The sequence below is a fragment of the Panthera leo genome, chromosome E3 (genome assembly GCF_018350215.1).
Source record: "Panthera leo isolate Ple1 chromosome E3, P.leo_Ple1_pat1.1, whole genome shotgun sequence".
In the NCBI taxonomy this organism is placed as follows: Eukaryota; Metazoa; Chordata; class Mammalia; order Carnivora; family Felidae; genus Panthera; species Panthera leo.
In genome coordinates, this window is record NC_056694.1 from 25,851,419 (window position 1) to 25,875,854 (window position 24,436).

The following is a 24,436-nucleotide window of genomic DNA, read 5'->3' on the forward strand; positions in this document are numbered from 1 at the left end:
GTAAGCATATTATCAAAGCAATGACTTCATTTAGAATTACTCTCAAGGCAATAATCATTCTCATTTTACAAGCAGGGAAAATGAAACACCAAGATCACATCACCCATCAACAGTTCCAAAGCGGGTTGGTGGCATTAAGTGCAAATGGAAGCAACAATTTTGGATGACAACATGACAATCGCTGTCTAAACGTAGTACATGCAAGTCCTTTGAACCAGCAATTTAATTCCTAGGACTTTATCCTATAGAAATACTTCTATGAGTAAGCAAGGACAAATCTACAAAAATATCTATGGAAGCATTGTTCACAATATAGGCTGAATATTCATTTATAGGGATTGTTTTTTTTAAAAGCATGGTACAGACTGATTACCATTTTTATGGATCCACAAAAAAATAATGAGATAGATCTATATATATTGGCACGTGTGATACTGTGATTTATAATAAGAAATATATATTTGCCTTTGTCCCCACTTCTGGCATACAGCTCCTAAAAACCCTTGGAATTTCCCAAGTGAAGAAAAGCTAAAGGTGTCATTTGTTATGTTGATAAAGTGACTTTTGGATCCAAGTTAGGATGGGGGCTGGTTGCCGGGGAAAACCAACCATGTGATTAGAGGGTTAGAAACTTTCCGTCCCACCGCCCAGGCCTCCAGGGTGGGGTGGGGGGCTGGAGGTTGAATCTGGCACCATTGGCCAATGATTAAATCAATCATGCCTATGTAATGAAGCCTCCATAAAAACCCAAAGGACAGGGTTCAGAGACTTCCAGATGGGGATACCAGAACAATTCCCCGTGCCTTCATGCCAGGCCCTAAGCCCCACGAGGACAGAAGCCTCTCTGTTCAGGACCTCTCTCTCTCTCCCTTTTATCTCTCCATCTGGCTGCTGATTCGTATCCTTTAATGTAACCTCTGTAATAAACCAGTAATCTAGTGGGTAGTTTCCTGAGTTCTGTGAGCTGCACCAGCAAATTAATTGAACCCAAGGAGGGGGTTGTGGGAAGCTCCCGACAGCAGCCAGTCAGTCAGAAGAGCAGGTAACAACCTGGATTTGGGATTGTCTGCGGTGGGGACAGTCCTGTGGGTCTGAGCCCTTAACCTGTGAGAACGGATGCTACCTCTGGGTAGACAAGTATCAGAATTGAGTTGAATTCTCCAACCTAGCTGGTGTCAGAGAATTATTTGATGATGTAGAAAAACCCCTCGCTACACAATGAAATTTTTATTAAAACTTTTAGCATGAAAAGATGTCTATGATATACTGCCAAGTGAAAGAAAAAGCACATTGCACTACAGCATTTATAATATGTTTCCATGTTTATAAATATATATGTGCATATATTTATATGTAGATAGATGAAGAAACCCTATGGGTAGACACCCTCAATAGTAACTGCCTCTGGAAAATAAGCCATTGATTATTTTAACATATATCATTGTTAGGTGATCAATTATGTTTATTAGTTACAAAGGGCTACAGCTAATGCCAGAACCCACCTCCTGAGTCACAGGCTCGTGTTCTCTGTACCCGGGTATCCTCTTTGGTGGCGAAGCCCTTCCCTGCTCCTCATCTATGGATGGGCAGGATATTTGGAAGGAGGGAGAAAAGAACATCCTCATCCCTATCCACTTACCCCTGGCTTCCTAAAACATGCTGACAGATCCTGCAGCCTCTGGACAAGGGACTCAGCATCCCCTCTCTCCACACCTCCCTATCCAGTGGCCTGTGGCTATTTCAGTGTTAGCGGGCAGGGTGGGAGGCATGGCCAGATGCTGCCCACTGCCCACCCTGGGGGTCCTGGTACCCTGTTGGGAAGCTCTGCACTGGGCCAACATGCCCAGTTAAGGTAACTGGACAACATGGCATGAAATGGCCCTAGGATCCCCGACATCAGGCAGATCTGGGTTCAAATCCCTGGTTGGGCCCTACTGGCAGTGTGGCCTTGTGTGAGTCATGTTCTCCCAGCCCTGGTTTCCTCATCTGTACAATGGAGATAATGTCCTCTGTGTGGCAGAGCAGGTGTGAGGACTACATGGCAACAAAAGGTGCTTAGCGTGGTGCCTGGCACATGGTATGTGCCCAATAAACTACAGCTACTACTTAGTTTCAGACATTCTCTGCTCTAAAACTAAGTTCCAGGGGTATCCTAAGGTCATAAGCATGTGGTGTGGCCAAGATGAGATGCTTAAGACTGTCCTTAAAACCCAATCCTAATATAGTTAAGGTTTGTCATTACAATCTAAACTTAAAATACTAGATTAAAAGTCAGAAAAAAAAAAATAACTTATCTGGTCCCTACCCACCTCCCACCCCTCTCAGGCTTTGTTTTTTCCCTAGTGCCCTCTTTTTTTTTTTTTTTTTTTTTTTTTTAATGTTTGTTTTTCAGAGGCGGGGAGGGCAGAGAAAGAGGGCGACAGAGGATCCGAAGTGGGCTCTGCACTGACAGCAAGCAATGAGGGACTCAAACTCACAAACTGCAAGATCATGACCTGAGCCAAAGTCAGACGCTCAAAGGACTGAGCCACCCAAGTGCCCTTCCCAGTGTCCTCTTAATGAAAGGAAAACTTCAGTTCCAGGAATAAGTGTGCTTCTAAGAACCTTCTTAATCTTAAAGACACAATAAACAATATAATGATCCTATTTCCTTCATTGTTGTGGCTTCTAGGAAGCTCAGAACCATAGTTCTATTTATTTAGGAACATTTTTGAGGTTATTATTCACATTGCATAATGTATGAGGGAAGGGCCCAGTGTTTCCTGAACAAATAGCTTGTCTTTTTTCTTATAGACACTATGAACTATTTAACAGATCCTATTTTCCTCTTTGCTTTGTCTCTAAGAAATCTCTAGGAAGTATAGGACTTAGAGTATTTTGTTTACTGCATTTTGTGGCTTAACTTTTTCTCTCCTTTTAATTTTTCCCCAACCCAATTACCACATTTGGTAACACCATACCTAAAAATGTTATATTACAAGTTTCTGTAAGCTACTGAAAATGGCTCTTGGAATGAGGTAGGGAATAAACAGGTAAGCAAAGAAAAGTAAATAATCTGTTTCCTTTGACAAGTCAACGTCCTCCAACATTTTCTTTAAAATATCAACAAGAAGTGATAAAGTCATTTAAAGAATACTTAGATGGGGCACCTGGGTGGCTCAGTTGGTTAAGCGTCCGACTTCAGTTCAGGTCATGCTCTCACAATTTGTGAGTTCAAGCCCCGCATCGGGCTCTGTGCTGACGGTTCAAAGCCTGGAGTCTGTTTGCGATTCATGTCTCCCTCTCTCTCTGCCCCTCCCCCACTCATACTCTGACTCTCTCTCAAAATAAATAAACATAAGAAAAAAATTAAAGAATACTTACATATATATAAAGAATACACACACAAATATAATCTGATGTTTCATACACATATATGTAAATATATGTAAATACACCCCCCAAAACACACACACACACACACACACACACACACACACACACACACACACACACTGTAACCTGATGTTATAGGAACAATTTCTATGGCTTCTTTCTTCCTACATCCTAGATTTCCAAATAAAATATCACCATTCAACTACAAAGCACATTTGAAAACAATTACTGAGTATATACAAAGCTAAAAATACACTATTAATTGAGAAGGGATTTTTGACCACATCTCAAAAATGACTTAGGCATCTTGTTTGGAATTATATTGGCTGCAATTCTTGTCACACACATTTAAAAATAATTCCTGCAACTGTCCCAGTGGATAGAGACTTAAGGATAACTTCACACCATTTCTGTCCTAGAAGAAAATCCTGTTTGGGAGGGCCTCTGCCTCAGTGTAACATGAGATGAGCTATATATGACCACAACTCTACCCTGACAGCGGACACTATTCTCCCTCAGACCTCCTGTCTGCATCAAGGTTGCTCCAAGAAATGAACTTGGCAAAATTTATTCATACTATAAATACCAGAACATAATATGGATAATATGGCATGCACTCAAAAAATATATTACATATGTTTATTGGATTTGTACATAGATCAGTTTGTGCATTTTTTAGATAAAGTTGAAGAACTGTTTTTATTTGCAGTCATTCCATTTTTTTTCTTTACTGCAAGTCTAAAGGAGAGCTAGCATGTGTCTAACATAAATTGCTTCATCAGAGGTCTTGGGGTCTAATGATAGTGTCACCTTGGTTGGGGGGATTTATTATCCAAACTGCCACACTACCCTAATTCATAAGGTTTAAAACAGGAAGTAACTCTATACTGCTTGAGTGTAAGGAATGATTCAGCTTGGGGAGTCTGGGTGGCTCAGTCGGTTAAGCGTCAGACTTCGTCTTGGGTCATGATCTCATGGCTCGTTGGTTCGAGTCCCACATCCGGCTCTGTGCTGATAGCTTGGAGTCTGGAGCCTGCTTCAGATTCTGTGTCTCCCTCTCTCTCTGCCCCTTCCCTACTTGCACTCTGTCTCTCTCTCTCTCAAAAAAAAAAAAAAACAAAAACAAAACATTAAAAAAAAATTAAAACAAACAAAAAGAAACGATTCCACTCAGGGACACCTGGAGGAAACAAGGAGTTCTACTTCCCCTGGTGAGCAGTCTGTGTGCTGCTCCTAGCAATTCAGCCCTGACTTAGAGGCTTCAGTCAACACAAACAGCAGGAACCCAAAGCCCAGAAAGTCCAGGTCATGAGAAATAAGATAAGCAGGATGTCACGTTCAGGAGGATTCCTGAGGGAATTTGGCTCTGACAGTAGAATCCAAGGGAGCATCTTAACTCTCTGTGTCTTCCCTCAGATATGTGTTAGAAAAGTGGACAGAAAAAGGGAACGCTTGGGCCCCGGCCCTAGGCCCTCCTTTGGCAGTGTGCCCTTGGACAAGTCTCTCAACTTTCTTGGGCGTCTACTAATTCGTTTGTAAAATGAAGCCCAGAGCTCTGTCCACCCTGTATGTGTAGACTGCATGCTCTATGCCAGGCTCTGTGCTAGGCTGGAGGCACCATGAGTAAGAGAAAGAGTCCCCTCCAGGGAACCCTATGGCACTTAGAGTCTAGTGGAGTAAACCAACAGAATTGTTTAAAAGCACACAGACATTTTAATTATACTAAAATTGTGACAGTAACCAGCCTTTATGGGAATGATGTGCCAGCACTTATTCTAAAAATCAAGTCCTGTAACATTTTAACAGCCATATGAGACAGGTACTGTCATTAGTCCCATTTTGTACATGGGAAAACTGAGGCTTAAGGAAGTTAACTAGATCAGGATCACACAGAGAAAAGTAAAAGGACTCTCTGAACAGGTCTGGCCAATTCCAAAAGCCAGTCCTTTACCCATTGCACTGTACTGACTTCCTTCTTAGCTAACCACAGTTCTGGAGACAGCGTTTAGAACTGGCTTTTTTTTTTTTTTTTACCTAAGCGCCATTTCACAGTCTAATTGTAAGTGGAAAATTTACCCATGAATTCCCACTGGAGCATTTACTGAACCCCATCTTGCCTGGAAAGGACTGCTCCTTCTGGAGCCCTGGAAAGGCCACAAGGGACACAAGCAGCAGGTGGCTGAGATGCGCGGGTGGTGGTGATGCTAATGCTTTCACTCTGCCCCTCCACAGCTGGCTGGGTTACACACATCAAATCCCGTCTGCTCTCCCTGCTACACAGCAAGCTAAATCAATCTGTCAACCAACAGCAAATCAACTCAAAAGAATAAGAAACAACAGAACTAAATAGGCACGCTGCACTTTCCTTGACCTTTAAACTGATTACAGCCTTGATTGTCTTCCAATTTTGAAGTGAAATGAAACGGCAGTTGTGCACAGAAGAGAGGCCTGGGCTGGTCCTGCCAGTTTACAGCTCAAGCTGCTTCTTAGCAAGGGTTAAATGGTAGCAAGTCTTTAAAACCGCCAATTTGATGAGCTCTTACTCTGCACCAGGCACTGTCTGTATGCTGGCTCATTTAAGCCTCAGGACTCTACCCATTCATTCATTTATTCACTCACTCATTCAACCAATACTTATTTGGTACTCACTTTATGCCAGGTGCTGTACTACGTTAGGTCTTTGTCCTCATGAAGCTTATACTTTAACAAGGAAGACAGGTAACTGCCAAGTAAACAAATAACAGATGGACTTCTCTTGCCCGGGGCTCAGGGCATGCAGGCTTAGAGGACTCCACATTTTTAAATTATTACTTTAGAGAGAGACAGAGAGAGAGCAAGCTGAGGAGAGGGGGCAGAGGGAGGGGGGAGAGAGAGAGAGAGAGAGAGAGAGAGAGAGAGAGAGAGAGAGAGAATCTCAAGGCAGGTTCCACTGTAGGTGCTGAGCCCGATGTGGGGCTTGATCCCACAACCCTGGGATCATGACCTGAGTGGAAATCAAGAGTCGGACACCCAACCAACTAAGCCACCCAGGTGCCCTGAGGACTCCCCATTAAAATTTTTTTAACGTTTATTTAATTTTGAGAGAGAGTCACAAAGCAGGAGTTGGGGAGGAGCAGAGAGAGAGGGAGACACAGAATCTGAAGCGGGCTGCAGGCTCTGAGCTGTCAGCACAGAGCCCGATGTGGGGCTTGAACCCACAAACCGTGACATCATGACCTGAGCCTAAGTTGGCTGCTTAACCAACTGAGCCACTCAGGCGCCCCGAGGTCTCCCCATTTTAAAGAGAACACGAAACAACTGCAGATCCAGTGCCTCCTTAGAGTATCAACTCTGGCTGACCATTAGAACTGGGAAACTTAGCATTAACATGCACGCCTGGGGGCTCATCCCAAAACCATCGGATGAGAACCTGTGGAGGTGAGGCACTGGAATTTTTTTAACTGATAATTTTGAAATAATTTTGAATTTACAGAAAAGTGGCTATCATCATCCAAAGAACCCCCAGGCTCACCAGTTGTGTATACTTTGCCATACTTATATTACCATTTTCTCTCTATGTATGCATACATATACATGCATGTTACACATTCTTTTTTTTCTGAATCATTTGAGGTTAAGCTACATACCATATCCACTGATCGTTAAAGTCTTCAGCATGTATCTTAAGAATGAAGAGGCTTCTTACATAGCCCAAGAACATTGTTCAAAATGAGGAACTTTGATAGTGCCATGTATTTATTTATATAAAGACTATATTCAAAGTTTGCTAATTGTCTCAATAATGTCTTTCATAGAATTTTTTCCCATACAGGAGCCAATCTAAGATCATGTGCTGTGTTTAGCTGTCATGCCTCCTTGTTCCTTCCTTGGCCTTTCTTGACACTGGCATTTTTTAAGAATCTGAATCAGTTATTCTGGTGTGTGTCCTTCCTTTTAGGTTTGTCCGATGTTTCCCCATGATTAGATTCAAGTTATGCATTTTGACAGGGATAGTGCATAAGCATATATGTCGTGGGTCCTTGGTACATCATACCAGGAGGCACGTTATATTAGCTTGTCCCAATATTGGTGATATTAATTCTCAACACTTGGTGAAGGTGGGTCTGCCAGGTTTCTCTAATGCCACGTTAGCATTTTCCCCTTTGTTTAATGACTAATTTGCAGAGGGATATTTTGGAATTCTAAATACCATATTCCTCATCAAACTTTCACACAATGGTTTTAGCAAGTACTGATGATTTTTGCCTGAGATAATTATTTACTAATATGGTTACAAGATGGTGACTTTTTAATTTCATTAGACTTTCTTGTTTTTAAGTTTATTTATTTATTTTGAGGGGGGGGGTACAGAGAGAGGGAGAGAGAGAATCCCAAGCAGGCTCTGTGATGTCAGCACAGAGCCTGATGTGGAGCTTGAACTCACCAATTGTGAGATCATGACCTACACTGAAGTGGGATGCTTAACCAACTGAGCCACCCATGCGCCCCTAATTTCATTAAACTTTCTCTGTGTATTAGTTGGTATTCTAATGTAAGGAAAAGCTTCCTCATCTCCCTCATTTGTCAAGGAGTTATAATTCATTACTGTCCTATTAATTTTGACACTTAACTGTCCCAGATTTGCTCAGTGAGACTCCCATCAAGCTATAGCCTATATTCTTCTCCCATGTCCCCATCTTTATTTTCTGGCATAAGATGTTCTAGGCTGATCTACTTTCCTTGCCCCAGGCTTGTGATCAGCCATTTTTCCAAGAAACTTTTTTTTTAAGTTTATTTATTTTGAGAGACAGAGAAAGCACCAGCAGGGGAGGGGCAGAGAGAGACGGAGAGAGAGAGAATCCCGAGCAGGCTCTCCACTGTCAGTCTCGGGGCTCAAACTCACAAACTGTGAGATCGTGACCTGAGCCGAAACCAAGGGTCTGACACTTAATCGACCGAGCCACCTAGGCATCCCCATTTCTCCAAGAAACTTAATTCTGTTTAGAGTAAAGTGTACTTAGAAACCAATATCTGGACACTAAGAATGCTCATTACTTCTAGGATTTTCTGTCAATGGCACTGGTATTTTTAGAAAGCTCCCAAGGTGATTCAAACGCGCAGCCAGTATTGAGAACCATTGTCTATGAAGAAGGCACCCAACCACCACCTAAGTAGATGGCTCTGGGAAGGGAAGGGAGAGAAGATATTTAGGAGCTGTGGAGTAGTGGACCAATGCAGTATATCTCAAAGCATGGGTAAAGACACATTAGTGGGCCATATAATTCATTTAGTTGGTCATGTCTAGCATTAAAAAAAATAAAAATAAAAAACAAAACCTCAATAGAACAGGAGGGCATGTACTAGATTATAATATAAAGCTATTTCTTACTGAGTCACAGTCCAAAAAGATTGAGAATTGCTGGTCTAAAAAGTGCTGGGCTTTTTTTCTCCTCTGCTAGATAAGAGTGGGTGCTTCCCCCAAGCCAAACCCTAATCCAGGGAAGGGAAGAGCCAAGAGAACACCTCAAAAAGGTTGAGGGTGGGGTGCCTGGGTGGCTCAGTCGGTTAAGCGTCTCACATCAGCTCAGGTCAGGATCTTGTGGTTCATGAGTTTGAGCTCTGCATCAGACTCTGTGCTGACAGCTCAGAGCCTTGAGCCTGCTTCGGATTCTGTGACTCCCTCTCTCTTCCCCTCTCCTGCCCACACTCTGTCTTTCTCTCACTCTCTCAAAAATAAATAAAATATTATTATTTTTTTTTTAATTGAGGGTATCTCAGTATTTACTTGAACATTTGCTTTAAGGGCAGATTGACATACAGATCATCCCCCTTGCCTGTCTGAGAAGGTTCAGTGTGACCTGGGTAGACACACTGGGGCAGAGAGAAGGAGGACCATGGAGAGGTCTGCATGTCCACCCATGAGAGTGAGTCAGGTGGACACTGGGAGGCAACTTGAACTATCTTCCTGATGCCTCAACCAAGAGGGCTGCCCACTAGGTAAGGAGATCCCCAACAGCAAAAGGCTGGGAGTGGACTGGCAGAGGTGAGATCTGGGGTGGTGGTGGAAGAGGCAGAGACGGATCCAGATCCCCACAGGGGTGTTCTGCCACCTGTTGTTTCCCCCCAGGAAGAACGCATATGAAATACAGGAGTCAGAGAGGCAGCATGGAGATGCCTGCCCAAAGGACACAAATGGTAGCCTTAGCCGGAGAAGCAGTGGCAGCCAAAAGAGGATCACAACAGACAGTGATCTGTATCTCCCTCCTTCCCACCTGTCCCACTAGAGGAGAAAGGGATTCTGACAAGAAAAGTGTGGAAGTGTGAAAGATCTAATAGTTCTTTCCCCTACTCCCACCCCCACTGATGAAGGGCGGAGGGGGGTGGGTAAGATTTAAATGGGATGTGAGATTGAAATTTAAACTAGACTGGGCTTTCTGAAATTACAGCATACAGAAAAGACATGGAATCCACCCAATATGCCATGAAGGGACTGGAAAGACAGATTCAAGAAGGCAGGATTGAAGACAGTTTCTGGGGAGAAGAGAAAGCTTTTGTTTAGACCCCACCATGTTGAGAGTGTTCAATAAATACTATTTCAAGGAGGCCTGGAAGATGAGAAGCAGCTGAGGATGGGTTACCTGGCAGAAAAAAAAAAAAGAAAGAAAGTACAGTGTCCTCTGGGTGAGGGAGGTATTGGCATATGGAAAGGACGGAAAAGTCTGGAGGGACTATAGCCTAGTGACAGGGGACAGGCTGGATGGGGAGTTGAGTTGAGAGGACTCAAAATATGGATGGCCTGTAGCCTGCTGAGGTGAGTAGGGTTATTTTTTCATAAATGGTAAAGTATTATGTATTTATTTAAAAGGTTCCAGGGCGCCTGGGTGGCTCAGTCGGTTGAGCAGCCAACTTCAGCTCGGGTCATGATCTCGCGGTCCGTGAGTTCGAGCCCCGCGTCGGGCTCTGTGCTGACAGCTCGGGGCCTGGAGCCTGTTTCAGATTCTGTGTCTCCCTCTCTCTGACCCTCCCCTGTTCATGCTCTGTCTCTCCCTGTCTCAAAAATAAATAAAACGTTAAAAAAAAATTAAAAAAAAAAAAATAAAAGGTTCCAGGGGCGTCTAGATGGCTCAGTCAATTGAGCATCTGACTCTTGATTTTGGCTCAGATCGTGATCACAGGGTCATGGGATTGAGCCCCACATTCAGCTCCATGGTGAGCATGGAGCCTGCTTGGGATTCTTTCTCTCTCACTATCCCTCCCTCTGCCTCTCTCCCTAGCTCATGCTCTCTCTCTCTCTGTCTAAAATAAAAAAAATTTTTTTTAAAGATTCCAACAGTGCACCTCTCCCTACCTCGTACAAATCCTAAAGGTATCATGTATCATTAATGTATTCTTCCAGGCTGTTTAGACGTCTCCGTGTTTCCATGTATATATTTTTAATATATGGATGAAAACTTACGGTTCTGCTATTTTTTCCACTTGATTATATATCACAAATCTCCTTCCATATTGTTGGTTGAATAAATGATACTAAATCCATACCATGCACCTGTTAAACTTCATGATGCTGCTCTTAATTGTTGACCAGAATGATGTTCTGAATATGTTCAGTGACAGATTGTAACGATGTAAAATCCTATTTTTAACAAAATATCTATAGACACTCATTTGTACCTGTTTGTACCAGAAAAAGTACAGCAGGATATACACCAAAATATTAACAGTGGTGGGATTTCTGTTTTTTTCCCTTTTTTGGCTGTTGTTTTTCTTTTTTACTTTCTTTAAAATAAAAAATATATATATAATGTATAATAAAAAATAAAAAAATATTTTGATAAAAATACATTAAGTCAATTCTAGACCCACATGGGGCTTGCACTCAACCTCAACCGAGATTAAGAGTCGCAGACTTTACTGACTGGGCCAGCCAGGTGCCCCTTGGTTGTTGTTTTTCTAATTTTCCTATCATAAATAAATAGTAAATTAAAGTTTTATAACAAAAAATGTGGAAAGTAAATAGGACGAAATGGTGCTGCTATTCTTTGTTCTTTGTGTGTGTGTGTGTGTGTGTGCGTGCGCACAAATGTGTGTGTTTGTGTTTAATTTCTCACAAAAGGGGAGAGAACAAGCATAAAGCATCATTTCAGTTCAGACACACAATCAACAACTTAAAAAAAAAAAACCACCCGTCACACTGATGGACACTGTATTTCCAAAATGAGGGGTTATCCTTGATGTCTTATAGCTTGAACAAAAAAGACATGCAGACACAAGATGACCCTGAATTTGTCCCTGAGTGAGGCAAATAGCCATATAAATTATATCACATCACCTCTGGCATTCTAGAGCAGAATCTTAATATGCAGCCACTTCCCCCCCACACAGACTGAGTTCCCTGCAGACACAAGGACCCCGTAAGAACCCAGAGGGCTTCTTTCTGAGCCTGGGCTAAGACTCAGGCTTTTCCTAAATAAACTAAGACTGTGAATCAAACAACTAACCTTTCTGTTCTTGTTTGGCCCAGAAAATCTTGACTCGCTGGTGAATGTGGTTGTCTTCACGCAGTTTCTTCTGCCACTGACGCAATTCTTGAATCTCAGGATCACACCGAACCTGGAAAATGCCCACAAAGCTTTAGTTTCTTTCCTACAACTTCTATACATTAGCTTGTTAACTCTGCATGGAAAATCCTTTACAAACCAACTGGATATGCTTTAGGTTCTAAGTGAATCAGTGTTTTAAAGGATTTATCTAAACTCCTACAGCTTATGTAGTATTTGAGTGTAAATAACGTTGTGTGAAGATTTGCTATACTAATGGTAGGTTGAGAACATTCTAGATCTGTGCTCTTCAGCAGAAATACAAAGTAGCCTCATGTGAAATTTTACATTTCTTTGCAGTTCCATTTTAAAAAGTAAAAATAAGTTAGTGAGATTATTTTTAAGAACATATTTTATTTTGGGGCATCTGGGTGGCTCAGGTTAAGTGTCCAACTCTTGATTTCAGCTCAGGTCATAATCTCACCATTCATGGGTTCGAGCCCCATGTTGGGCTCTGCGCTGACAGTGGCAGAGCCTGCTTGGGATTCTCTCTCCCTCTCTCTCTGCCTCTCCCCGACTCGCACTCCCTGTCTCTCCCAAAATAAATAAACTTAAAAAAATAATATATTTTATTTAACCTCAAAGATCTAAAATATTATTTCAACATGTAATCAATACAAAAATTATTTATGAAATATTTTACTCTCCGTTTTCCATACAGTCTTCAACATCTAGTGTGTATTTTACAGTGACATCACAGCCCAATGTGGGCTAAACACATTCCAAGTGCTCAATAATCACACACAACTAGTGGCCAGTATATCGGTTCTAGAGGAATCACAGTCAATGTATTAGTTTAATACCAATTGACTAAGCGTCTACTGCATACTGGGCTTTGTGCTATACCTTGGCAATAAACAGATTACTGATGATAATTTTAATTAAGTTTTAATTTTATTATTCTGTAGCTCATATTTATTGAGCACTTAGGTCCCAGGCATTGTTTAAGTCTTTTACAAGATGTAACCATCAAAACAACCCAATGAGGCAAGAATGATTATGCCCATTTTACGGATGAGGAAACTCAATTGAAGCAGCTTGCTGAGTCACAGATCTAGGAAATGGTTTTGAGATTTCCAGCTGCTCTTGAGGGGCTGAGAATCTAGTAGGAGACATAGAGTACAGGAATAAGATCACCAAGGTGTGGTAAGAATAAGGATATCAGTGAGTACAAGGGAATACAGAAGGGGAACTGAGCTCAGCCTGGAGCAGTCAGGAAACAGGTCATGGAGGAGATGACTCCTGGAGTGAGTTTTGAAGCATAAACTAGAGTTAGTCATGGAGAGAGAGTGGGTAGAGTGTCATGGTGGTCCAGTTCTGCCTTACTGTGATCATGTCACAAAGCCAGGGCCCACCCTCCTGCTTTTTCAAACAAACACTGGATCTTGAAACTTCCTGCTCTGGTCATTGGGATATAGGCTTCCTGGATGAGTTTCCAAAGGGTCCTGTTGTCCTCTAGAAGCCTCACATGGCTTTTTATAACTAGGAACCTTAGAGAGCAATGTTGGGGTCAGGATGATCTCAGTCCCTTCCCTTCCAGAAAGATCCTTGGTTCTTTATGCAGACTGATCCCATGCACATCAGAGAGCTACTCACCAAGAGGCATTTGGAGAAATGGCCTTAACAAACTCAAGAAAAATAAAGTCCTTCCTATTACTTCATTTCTCAGAGCATGGGGTGCCTTAGTTATCTTAAGAAAACTACTCAAGTGATTTTTTTTCCCAAGATAAAAAAGACTGTTTTCTTCTGAACTTCTAAATGGCAGCTACTCTTGTTTAAAGAAAAAGAAAATATACAAATTATCTATAAATGTGTATTTAAAAAAAAATTTTTTTTTAACGTTTATTTATTTTTGAGACAGAGAGAGACAGAGCATGAACGGGGGAGGGTCAGAGAGAGGGAGACACAGAATCCGAAACAGGCTCCAGGCTCTGAGCTGTCAGCACAGAGCCCGACGCGGGGCTCGAACTCACAGACCACGAGATCATGACCTGAGCCGAAGTCGGCCGCTTAACTGACTGAGCCACCCAGGCGCCCCTCCCCAAATCTTTTAAATTACAAACCAATGTTTTTAGTGTTTCCTAAAGTCTTATGTTCAAAAGATTAGGTACCTTCAACATCTCTGTTCTGTAGGCTAAGCAAACTCAAACCCTCATGGGTAGCTAAAAAGGAGGTTATCCACATCTTTTCCAGGAACTTCTGTTTATCTGGATCCAAGCACGCAGAAACCCCCACATTTCTGCACCATGACAACTAATACGCATAATGCTAATAAAGATGAAAGATCTTCTGAACCACTAAAAAAAGGTTAACACTAATTATAATCAGCAAGTTGACTACATTTTATTGTAGTCAAATTCTTTCTGTATAACTGATGTATTTGTATAGTTTGGAAGAAGTCATAGAGTGTGGGTTCCTCTAGGAAGGAAGTAAAATGGGGGAGGGAGCTTTAGCTTTTTACTCCATATTTTTCTGGATTGGATTGTTGGGGATGTTTACAAAGAGCATATATTGTTTTAGAAATACAAGTGTTTAAATTTTAAATTAACAGGCTGCTGAGAGGCAAACAAGAGTTCTTTAACTTAAGAATCACTGATGAATTTCCCCGACAATCCCCTGAACTCTCAATTACCTTAATATTTAACAAACAGAAACACCATTTCCTTCATCATTCCAGAAGGCTACAGATGTTCTCAGGATTCTGCTGACCAGTTTAGGGTGATTTTCCTCTGTCTGGCCAGAGACCCTTGATGTTTTTCTTGATTCCCTTCATTTGGAAAGCAAGGACTGCTATTTACTAAAGTGGAGCATGGCAGCCTTGTTAGTTAACTTCTCATTACCAGGAAAGCCTGGATCCCCAGAGAAGGCTTTTGTGAGCCCTGGGGAAAGCATGCACCCATTGAACAGGGCTAATCCGGTCATTATAGTCATGATTACGGAATCAATTTAAACGGCAGTGGCTGTGCCAATCAGCAAATACCGTAGAGTGCAGTGTAATGTTTAACACATCAACAGTTTCATTGATTTTAAAAAAAGAAGTCTCCTTTACGAGTGGCTTCCTACTTTTACTTGTTTAAATTACCACATGGAGTCCATCTGCTCTTCCAAGATACGCACACCGAGTAATACACACATTATTGTGTACTTGACTTTGGGTAAGCCAAGAAAGAAAACTCCATTAAGTGGATGTGAATTTTTTAAAAAAATGCCCGTGAACCAATCAAATTCTCCTAATTATCTATTACTCTGATGAAAGCCAAAACAGGACACCATATTGGTTAAGAAATCCAACTCTCTATCGGAAAGACTGAAGTTGAATCTCAGCTCTGCAAATGACAAGCTGAGGAACCTATGAGCAAGTTACTTAAACTGTCTGAGCCTCGATTTCCTCTCCTGTAAAATGGAGAAAGTATACATATTTCCTTCATTGCACTGGTGTGAAAACAAGATGAGATATTGTCTGGTCCATAGTAAGCCCTCCCTGTTTTAGCAATTTCTTACATCAACTAATAAAGTAGTAAGAATAATCTGAGTTCAGCTCTGGGGTTGCATCCTACAACCGCTGGTAGGACACGGAGCCAACTGGCTGAAGAGCCAGTGATTCATAAAATTGGAAGTGAGGTCTCTTCCCAAGGGCTTACAGTTTATTGAATACATAAGTGATCTTACAATTATATAACTGTAGGTATTACTCAACCAGCAGAGAGATATCAGGGCCGTAGGATGGTGACTGCAGCCAGGCAAGAAGAGAGGGGCCCTATGGCTGGGACTTGGAAATTACCCTTCATACTTCTGAATTCCTCTTAGCTCAGTTGTTTTCTTTGCTTCTTGGCAAAACAGACAATAACATAGCAACGCCTATTTTCTCTGGAGGATTCCTTGGGGTTTTTCTAGTTGCTTTGGAGGAAGAAACTTTCAGTATAGTACAGTTCCTGGAAAGATGCTGGAGAAACAACACAACGGTCAGCACTTCAGTCGTGCTGGCAAGAGTCAGCCTCCAACTGGGTGTGAGACACCTCAGAAGGTCCTTACCACATCCTTGCCATGACTTGATGTACTAACGATAATACTGAAGGATTTTATACCCGGGAAAAGTGGATTTCAACAAGAAGGAAATATATATTTGCAAATTCTCTTGCAAATACCTAATGAAATATTCACAGTTCCCAACTCTCTCATACGTTCCAATTTCTCTCTGCAGGTAAGCTTCATTTCCTTATTTCTTCTTTATTTCTTCTCAGATCTTTGGCAAAACGAAACAAAAGTTGGTTTCTCATTCTGGTAGTTATGAGTGTTCCATATTGTTTTTAGGAACAAATTATAAAAACCTGTAGATATAACATATTGCCTGGTATTGTGGAAGTGTCCCAGACATTCATCCGTACTAAGATAGTATGCCTCTTAGAAGTTGCTGGGGGCTTTCAGGGAGGAGCAGAAATGTGTTCTAGAGAAATATATACTTTTTTAATTTTTTAAGAGAGAGAGTGTGCAAGCAGGGGAGGGGGCAGAGGAAGAAAGAGAGAGACAGAGAGAGAGAGAGAGAGAGAGAGAGAGAGAGAGAATCTTAAGCAGGTTCCACACTAAGTGTGGAGCCTGATGTGGAGCTCAATCCCACAACCCGGGGATCTTGACCAGAGCCAAAATCAAGAGTTGGACACTCAACCTACTGAGCCAACCAGGCGCTCCTAGAAAAATATTTTTTAAACAGTGGGTTCAGCACTTTAGCGAGTAGTAAATTCACTTTAGTGGGTTGTGAATAACATTTTAAAAAGTCTAATCCAATAGAAAATACCAGATATTCTCTTATCATTAAGGACCCACTTTATCTCTGAAAATGTTTTTTTCTTTCAAAGTCTATTTTATCTGATGTTAAGAATGCAAGATCACTTTCCTTTTGGTTGGTATTTGTGCCGTATATTCTGGGTCTTTCAACTATTCTGGGTCATTTTGTGTTACCTGTACCTCTAGCATAGAGGCAGATTTCTTTTTAATCCAATCTGAAAAATCAGAGTTTATTCTATTTACACTTATTGTGATCAGTAATATTTTATTAATCTAATTCACCAAATATTTTTATTTATCATGCTTTTACATTTTTTTTTCCTTTCCTGCTTTCTATTGCATTGGATTTTCTTTTTTTTTTCTTTTAAGATTTTATTTTTTTAAGTAATCTCTACACCTAACATGGGGCTGGAACCTACAAACCCGAGATCAAGAGCCACATACTCTACCACTGAGCCAGCCAGGCACCCCTGAATTAGATTTTTGTATTCCATTTTTCCCCTTCCACTGATTTGTTAGTTCATATTATATATTTTTTGAATATGTCATTATAATGTAATAAGCAACTTAAAGTAAAAAATGAGTCTGTCCAACCTCCCCTGAAGCACTTACGGGACTTTAGAAGACTTTAACGTCCCACTCTCATCTCTCATGACTGTTGTCCAGTATTTTAGTTTCCCCTCATTTATTCCCCCACTGGTGTGTGTATATGTGTGTGTTGTGTGTATATATGTATACATATGTGTATATATGTATATATGCACATGCAGCATATGTACATAAGTGTACGTATGTGTGTGTGTGTATATATATATATATATATATATATATATATATATATATATATAAAATAGTCAATGTCTATTTAGATGTAGCAGCTTCCTCATTCACTATTGTTTCTTGCATTCTGCTCCCACTCCTTCCTTGTGGATTCAATTTCCTTCTAACTCAAGTACATCATTTAGTAGTTCCTCCAGTAAGAGATGTGTTTGAAAATGTATTTAGCCATTGCTCTTGAATGATAATTTAGTAAATTGATTAATAATAAGTTGATTAATAAAATGATAATTTAGTAAATAATAAATCTATTATTAAATAATTTAATATAATTCTCTGTTGAATGTTACTTTCCCATAGGATTAGAACACACTTCACCGTTTTCTGGCATGTGCTACTGCTGATCAGTAATTTTTTTTTAAGTTTATTTATTTATTTTGAGAGAGACATAGTGTGAGCAGGGGAGGGGCAGAGAAAGAAGGAGAGAAAGAGAATCCCAAGCAGACTTCATGCTGTTAGCACAGAGCCAATGCAGGGCTCAGACTCACAAAATCATGAGATCCACACCTGAACTGAAACCAATAGTCGAATGCTTAACCAACTCCTGCTGATCAGTAATCTTTTAATTGTTTTTTAATGTTTATTCGTTTTTTGAGAGAAAGAGAGACAGAGCATAAGTGGGAGTGGGGCAGAGAGAGAGAGGGAGACACAGAATCCAAAGCAGGCTCCAGGCTCTGAGCTGTCAGCACAGGGCTTGAACTCATGAACCACGAAATCACGACCTGACTGAAGTTGGACGCTTAACTGACTGAGCCACCCAGGCGCCCCTGATCAGTAATCTTGATCAGTCTCATTGTTCTTCCTTTGTAGGCAATCCTTCTTTCAAAACAGTTTTAAGACTTCCTCCTTGCTTGTGGCATTCCAGTTTCACCAGGTAGCATTTTGCTGTGATTCTGTCCTCATGTATCTAGTTCGGGATTCGTGTTTCTTCAGCTTTGGGATATTCTCACCCAAAGAGCTCTATCAACACTGCCTCTCACCCACTCATTCTGTTGTCACCCTCTGCAATTTCTATTAGACTTATGTTTGACCTTCTTGTCTCAACTGCTTTCCCCAATTTCCCACTGTATTTCCCTGCTGCCTTCTTTCTCCCAGATCTCTCTCTGAATAGTAATTACTCCTCCAGCTGTGTCTGCCTACTATTTAATGCACACCCAAAATATGGTCCATGGATCAGCACCATTGGCATTACTTGAGCTCATTAGACCTGCAAATTCATGGGTTCCACCTAAGACCTATGAAGTCAGAACTGAATAGAGAGGGGCCAGGAATCTATGTTTAACAAACTCTCCAGGTGATTCTGAAGCTTACTGGAGTTTGAGAAGCATGGCTTTAGCCTGTTTGCTAAATTGTTTTCTTTTTTTTTTTAAACTTTTTTTAATGTTTATTTATTTATGAGAGACAGAGAGTGTGTGTGAGTGGGGAAGGGGCAGACAGAGGTGGGGACAGAGGATCTGAAGCAGGCTCCGCACTGTCAGCACAGAGCCCAATGTGGAGCTCGAACCCATGAAACGTGAAATCATGACCTGAGCCAAAGTTGGATGCTCAACCAACTGAGCCACCTAGGTGTCCCTAAATTGTTTTCATTTCTAGAGGTTGTACTTAGTTCTTTTTCAAATCTGATCCTTTTTTTTCTTACTCCCCTATTTAGCAAGGCTTATATTCTTTAAAAAAATTTTTTAGTATATTTCTATAATCATCTTAAACGTACTTATTTCACAGCCTCAAATTGCCACCCTTGAGGCCTTGGATTCTCCAGTTGGTTGTACTTACTGGCTGCCCCCCCTTCCCCCGCCTCCATTCCTTGTTGGTTTATTTTTTATTATAAGCTCATAGTCACTGAGGGCCCTAGTTCCATTTCCAGGTCTGAGGTCATGTTTTTTATGCAGGAGTCAATACAGGTTTTTTTAAACATCAGATAGTAAATATTATTTTTTAATTTTTTTAATGTTTATTCATTTTTGAGAGAGAGAGATAGAGAGAGCCAGTGGGGGAGGAAGAGAGAGGGAGACACAGAATCTGAATCAGGCTCCCGGCTCTGAGCTGTCAGCACAGGGCCCAACACAGGGCTCACAAACCGTGAGATCATGACTTGAGCTGAAGTCAGACACTTAACCACTGAGCCACTCAGGCGCCCCAATATTTTTGGCTTTATGGGCCATATAGTGTCTGTCCCAATGACTCTGTCATTATAGCACAAAAACAATCATACCCAATATGTATTTTTAAAAATGGGCATGGCTGCGTTCTAGTAAACTTTATTTAAAGAGTGGTCCAGGGGCACCTGGGTGGCTCAGTCGGTTGAGCGTCCGACTTCGGCTCAGGTCACGATCTTGCGGTCCGTGAGTTCGAGCCCCGCGTCGGGCTCTGGGCTGATGGCTCAGAGCCTGGAGCCTGCTTCCGATTCTGTGTCTCCCTCTCTCTCTGACCCTCCCCCGTTCATGCTCTGTCTCTCTCTGTCTCAAAAATGAATAAACTTAAAAAAAAATTTTTTTTTTAATTTAAAGAGTGGTCCAGAGTTGGTCCACAGGCTATAGTTTGTCAGCCCCTGCTCTTATCCTTAAGTGGGCATTAGAATTGTAGCCCCCAGGGGTGCCTGGGTGGCTCAGTTGGTTGAACATCCAATCATCTTTGGCTTAGGTCATGATCTCACAGCAGTCTGGAGCCTGCTTTGGATTCTGTGTCTCCCTCTCTCTGCCCCTCCCCCGCTTGCACTCCACCTCTCTGTCTCTCAAAAATAAACATAAAAAAAAAAAAGAATTGTAGCCCCAAGCTTCCCTTGGTTACCCTTCCATTTTTCTGTATGTATTGCACACACATTATTCCTTTAAGACAATTCTCTAAATTTACCTGATGATATTGAGATCACTTAGGGCACTTGTTAAAAGTGGAATCTCATGGGGGCTCCTGGGTGGCTCAGTCGGTTAAGCATCTGACTCTTGATTTCAGCTCAGGTCATGATCTCACAGTTCATGAGTTTGAGCCCTGTGTCAGAGGCTTGGGATTCTCTCTCTGTGCACCTCCCCCGCCCCAATAAATAAACATGAAAAAAACCAGAATCTCAGGCTCTTGCCTTGTAGGCTCTGATTCATTGCATGTGAGGTGGAACCAACATGTATATTTAGCAAGAACCCCCGGTGATTCTAATGATCTGAAGAGTTTGAAACTGCTCTAACCAAAGAATATGTGAAGAATGAACTTAATGTTGAGACTGACATCTGCTTTAAGACCCGCAGATTTTTATCTCAGTTCTTACACAATGCCACGTTGATTATTCAAATTCTTAAAATCAGAGTCAAGAAGGACTGCTCAGGCTATTAGTGTGTGGTCAGGAGACAGGATCTGTATGACTCATGAACAGCAACTGCTTTTTGGTGGGGTAGTCTTTTCAGTGCAATTCTAGAAAGGCCTTCTCCTAGGAAGCCACACCTATTTTTTATACTAAAGTTCCTTGAACAATAATATCATATTGCAGTATATACTTGGAAAAAGCGGAATTTCCCCCAACAGCTCGGGGATGACAGTTGAGATAAAGTTCATCCAACCTTCCTTGGTACTTGTTTACCCAAATAATCAGGGAATTATTAAGTTGCAAAAGTATTTAAGGGATTCGATGAACTTTCCAATGATTTATGAATTACAGCCAAGTGAATGATGTCAAAGACCATGTTATTGCACAATGCTTTGATCTTCTTCTTACCATTGATACCCGTAACTGACATTTATATAGTTATGGCTGCCCAGATGTATCTCATGTGCAGTCAAGGTTGAGAGCCACTGCTCAAAATTGTGGACACTTCACCCCTCCACCAGTGGCTCTCAAAGTGGGGTCCTTAAACTAGCAGCTTCAACATCTCTTGAGAGCTAGTTTGAAATGTAAGTGCTCAGGCCCTGTTGCAATCCTACTGACTCTGATACTCTGGAGTTGAGGCCCAGCAATCTGTGTGTTTAGAAGGCTTTCCAGATCATTCTGATGTAGACTACTGTATGAGAACTGTTGCATTGTTCCCCTAGTGAATCCCAGCTCCCTGGATCCCTGCCTCTTGGAAAACTGTACCACTCTTCTCATTAAGCAGGGGAGTCTAGCCCCCTCTTTCTTTTCTTTTTTTTTTTAATTTTTTTTAACATTTATTTATTTTTGAGAGACAGAGAGAGACAGAGCACGAGTGGGGGAGGGGCAGAGAGCGAGAAGGAGACAAAGAATCTGAAGCAGGCTCCAGGCTCTGAGCTGTCAGCACAGAGCCTGATGCAGGGCTTGAACCCATGAACCGTGAGATCATGACCTGAGCCGAAGTTGGATGCTCAACCGACTGAGCCGCCCAGGTGCCCCTATCCCCCCTCTTTCGAATCTAGGTGAGCCTCATGACTTGCTTTGACCAATAGAAGGTAACTGAAGAGCTGCTGTGCAAGTTTCAGAGTCTGGGCCTCAAGAAGGCTTGAAGCTTCCATTTCTAGAATGTTCTTTCCATAATGTAAGGAAACTGGTCTGGCCCACTGGAGGATGACAGGCCATGTGGAAGAGAACTGAAGAGCCCCAGACATGTGCCTGGGACCTTCCAGCCCAGCCCAGGAGGTCATCTAGGCCAAGAATACCACAGAGCTGCTGGAGAGGTCCATCATGGCCAAAGGGTGCATGCTGAAAGTGGTACAGATGAGGTTGGAGCGCCAGACTCAGAGCCCCAGTGGGGAGCCATGTGGGGACATCCCACACACAGTTGAAGGTCCTGAATGCAGCATTCACCATTAAATGCACCAACCGAATGCAGCCACGTGAGTGAGTAGAGGAGAAATCAGCAGAAGAACTACCCAGTTAACCCAGAGGACTGTGAACAAGAATCAATTGCTGTGGTTTAAGTCACTAAGATTGAGCAGCAGGAGGGCTTATATTACAGCTGTACAATTTACCCACATACTTTGCCTTGAAGGGAAATTGATTAGCCCTTTAAAGAGAAACACTCTGGAAAAGTTGTAATTTTGGCCAGTACTAACCACCAGGCAGAGTATTGGGTGCATCAGATGCAACTAATACATAGGGCTGGCTTCACGGGCACCCTGTACAGTCACACAGGCCCTGTGCTTAGAAGGGCCTTACATTGTTTTCACACCCTTGTTGTCACCATCTAGAAATTCTTAAAACTTTGAACCAAGGGCCCTGTGTTTTTATTTTACACTAGGCCCTGCAGATTATGAATCCAGTCCCACCAATACGTAGTTCCATCATTTATTCATCACAACACCCCCAGAATTTGGCTTATCAGTTTTCACCACGTATTTGGTATGCGTTGCAACTCAGCAAATAAAGAGGGGGGCAGGAGTTGCAGACTGTCTGGCCACAGACATAGCATGGCATAGCATTTTCTGAGCATATTAAGGAAAATCCACTTGCAGAAATAACCCAGAATATATTTAAACAACGACAGGACGAGGCAGGGGGAAGGGGAAGAGACTGGCCTGGGAAGCTAGGCCCCAAGCAGGCTAAACTCACTATTAATAGTGCTGTGGCCTATTTTGGCCTGCCTGGTGGCCCTGAAAATTTCCCTGAGAACTGGGCTTGGGAAATGACAGTGGAAATCAGGTGCCTTCATTCTGGGGTATCACTGGAACCATGCTGGGCACAGACAGAGGTCTTTCTGACAAGCTAAAGGACATTTTGCAAAACAGGATTTTCTTTGACAGGGAATTAAACAAAAAATTAAGGTTGGGGCACCTGGGTGGCTCAGTCAGTTAAGCATCTGACTTCGGCTCAGGTCATGATCTCATGGTTCGTGGGTTCAAGCCCTGCATCGGGCTCTGTACTGATGGCGTGGAGCCTGGAAACTTCTGTGTGTTTCTCTCTCTCTCTCTCTGCCCCCCCCTGCTTGTGCTCTCAGTCTCTCTCTCAAAAATAAAAAAATAAATAAACTGGAAAAAACATTAAGGCAAACTATCAGGAAATGATCAGGAATATTAGGGAAGAAAATGCATTGATGAGATCAAGTCAATAAGGAACTAACAGGAAACCCTAAACATGTGTTAGGCACTATGCTAAGCACTTAACATACACCATTTCATTTATACCCTCACATATAACTCTGTGAAGGCAGCACTATTATTATCCCCATTTTACAGGAAAGAAAACTGAGGCTTGGGAAAATGTGACCTTATTAAAGGTCACAGGGTTGATGAGCCAGGATTCAAACCCACATCATGGCACTCCAACTACTCAGGCTGTCCCCTACAGCTCTTCCTCTCAAACTTTCGTATGCAAAGAGTCACCTGGGAATCTTGTTAAGATACAGATTCTGATTCTAGAGGCATGGGGTGGGGCCTAGATTCTGCACTGCCAACCATTTGTCACGTGACGATGACCCCACTGGTCCTCAGACCCCAATTTGAGTAGCAGGGATGTGGATATTACAATAGTTTTCCTGCTTCTACTTCTAACCTCCTACAATTTGGTTTCTCTACAGCGGCCTGCATTATTGTGTTCGTTTCCCCTGCTGCATAGTAAGTGACCTCCCAAAATTTGGCAGCTCACAATGTCAATGAACAGTTATCTCACACAGCTTCTGAGGCTCAGGAATCCAGGTGAGGCTCAGCTGGGTGGTTCTGGCTCAAGGTCTCTCACAAGGTTACAACTAGGATGTTAGCTGGGCCTGTAGTCACCTGAAGGTTTGGTGGGGCTGGAGGAGCTGCTTCTAAGATGGTTCATTCATGTAGCTATTGGGTGGAGGTCTCAGTTCTTGTATGTGGGTGTCTCTATAGAGCTGCTTGTGACATGGCAGCTGGCTTCTCCCAGAGTGAATGATCCAAGACAGAGAGAGAGAGAGAGAGAGAGAGACAGAGAGAGAGAGAGAGAGAGATACCAAGGCTGCAGTGTCATTTAT

At 42.1% G+C, this 24,436-nt stretch overlaps 1 protein-coding gene across 6 annotated transcripts in view; it reads right to left on the minus strand.

The window, feature by feature from the left end:
* IQCK (IQ motif containing K) overlaps nt 1-24,436 on the minus strand; it is a 123,857-nt gene that overhangs the window by 25,935 nt on the left and 73,486 nt on the right. For 4 of the 6 annotated variants that reach the window (XM_042921124.1, XM_042921123.1, XM_042921119.1 and 1 more), the window contains one exon: nt 11,853-11,964. In XM_042921124.1, the coding sequence (XP_042777058.1) occupies nt 11,853-11,964 (112 nt within the window). Of the gene's footprint in view, nt 1-6,024; nt 6,098-11,852; nt 11,965-24,436 lie in introns of those variants that run through there. The other 2 variants (XM_042921122.1, XM_042921120.1) reach the window with 2 other exon arrangements.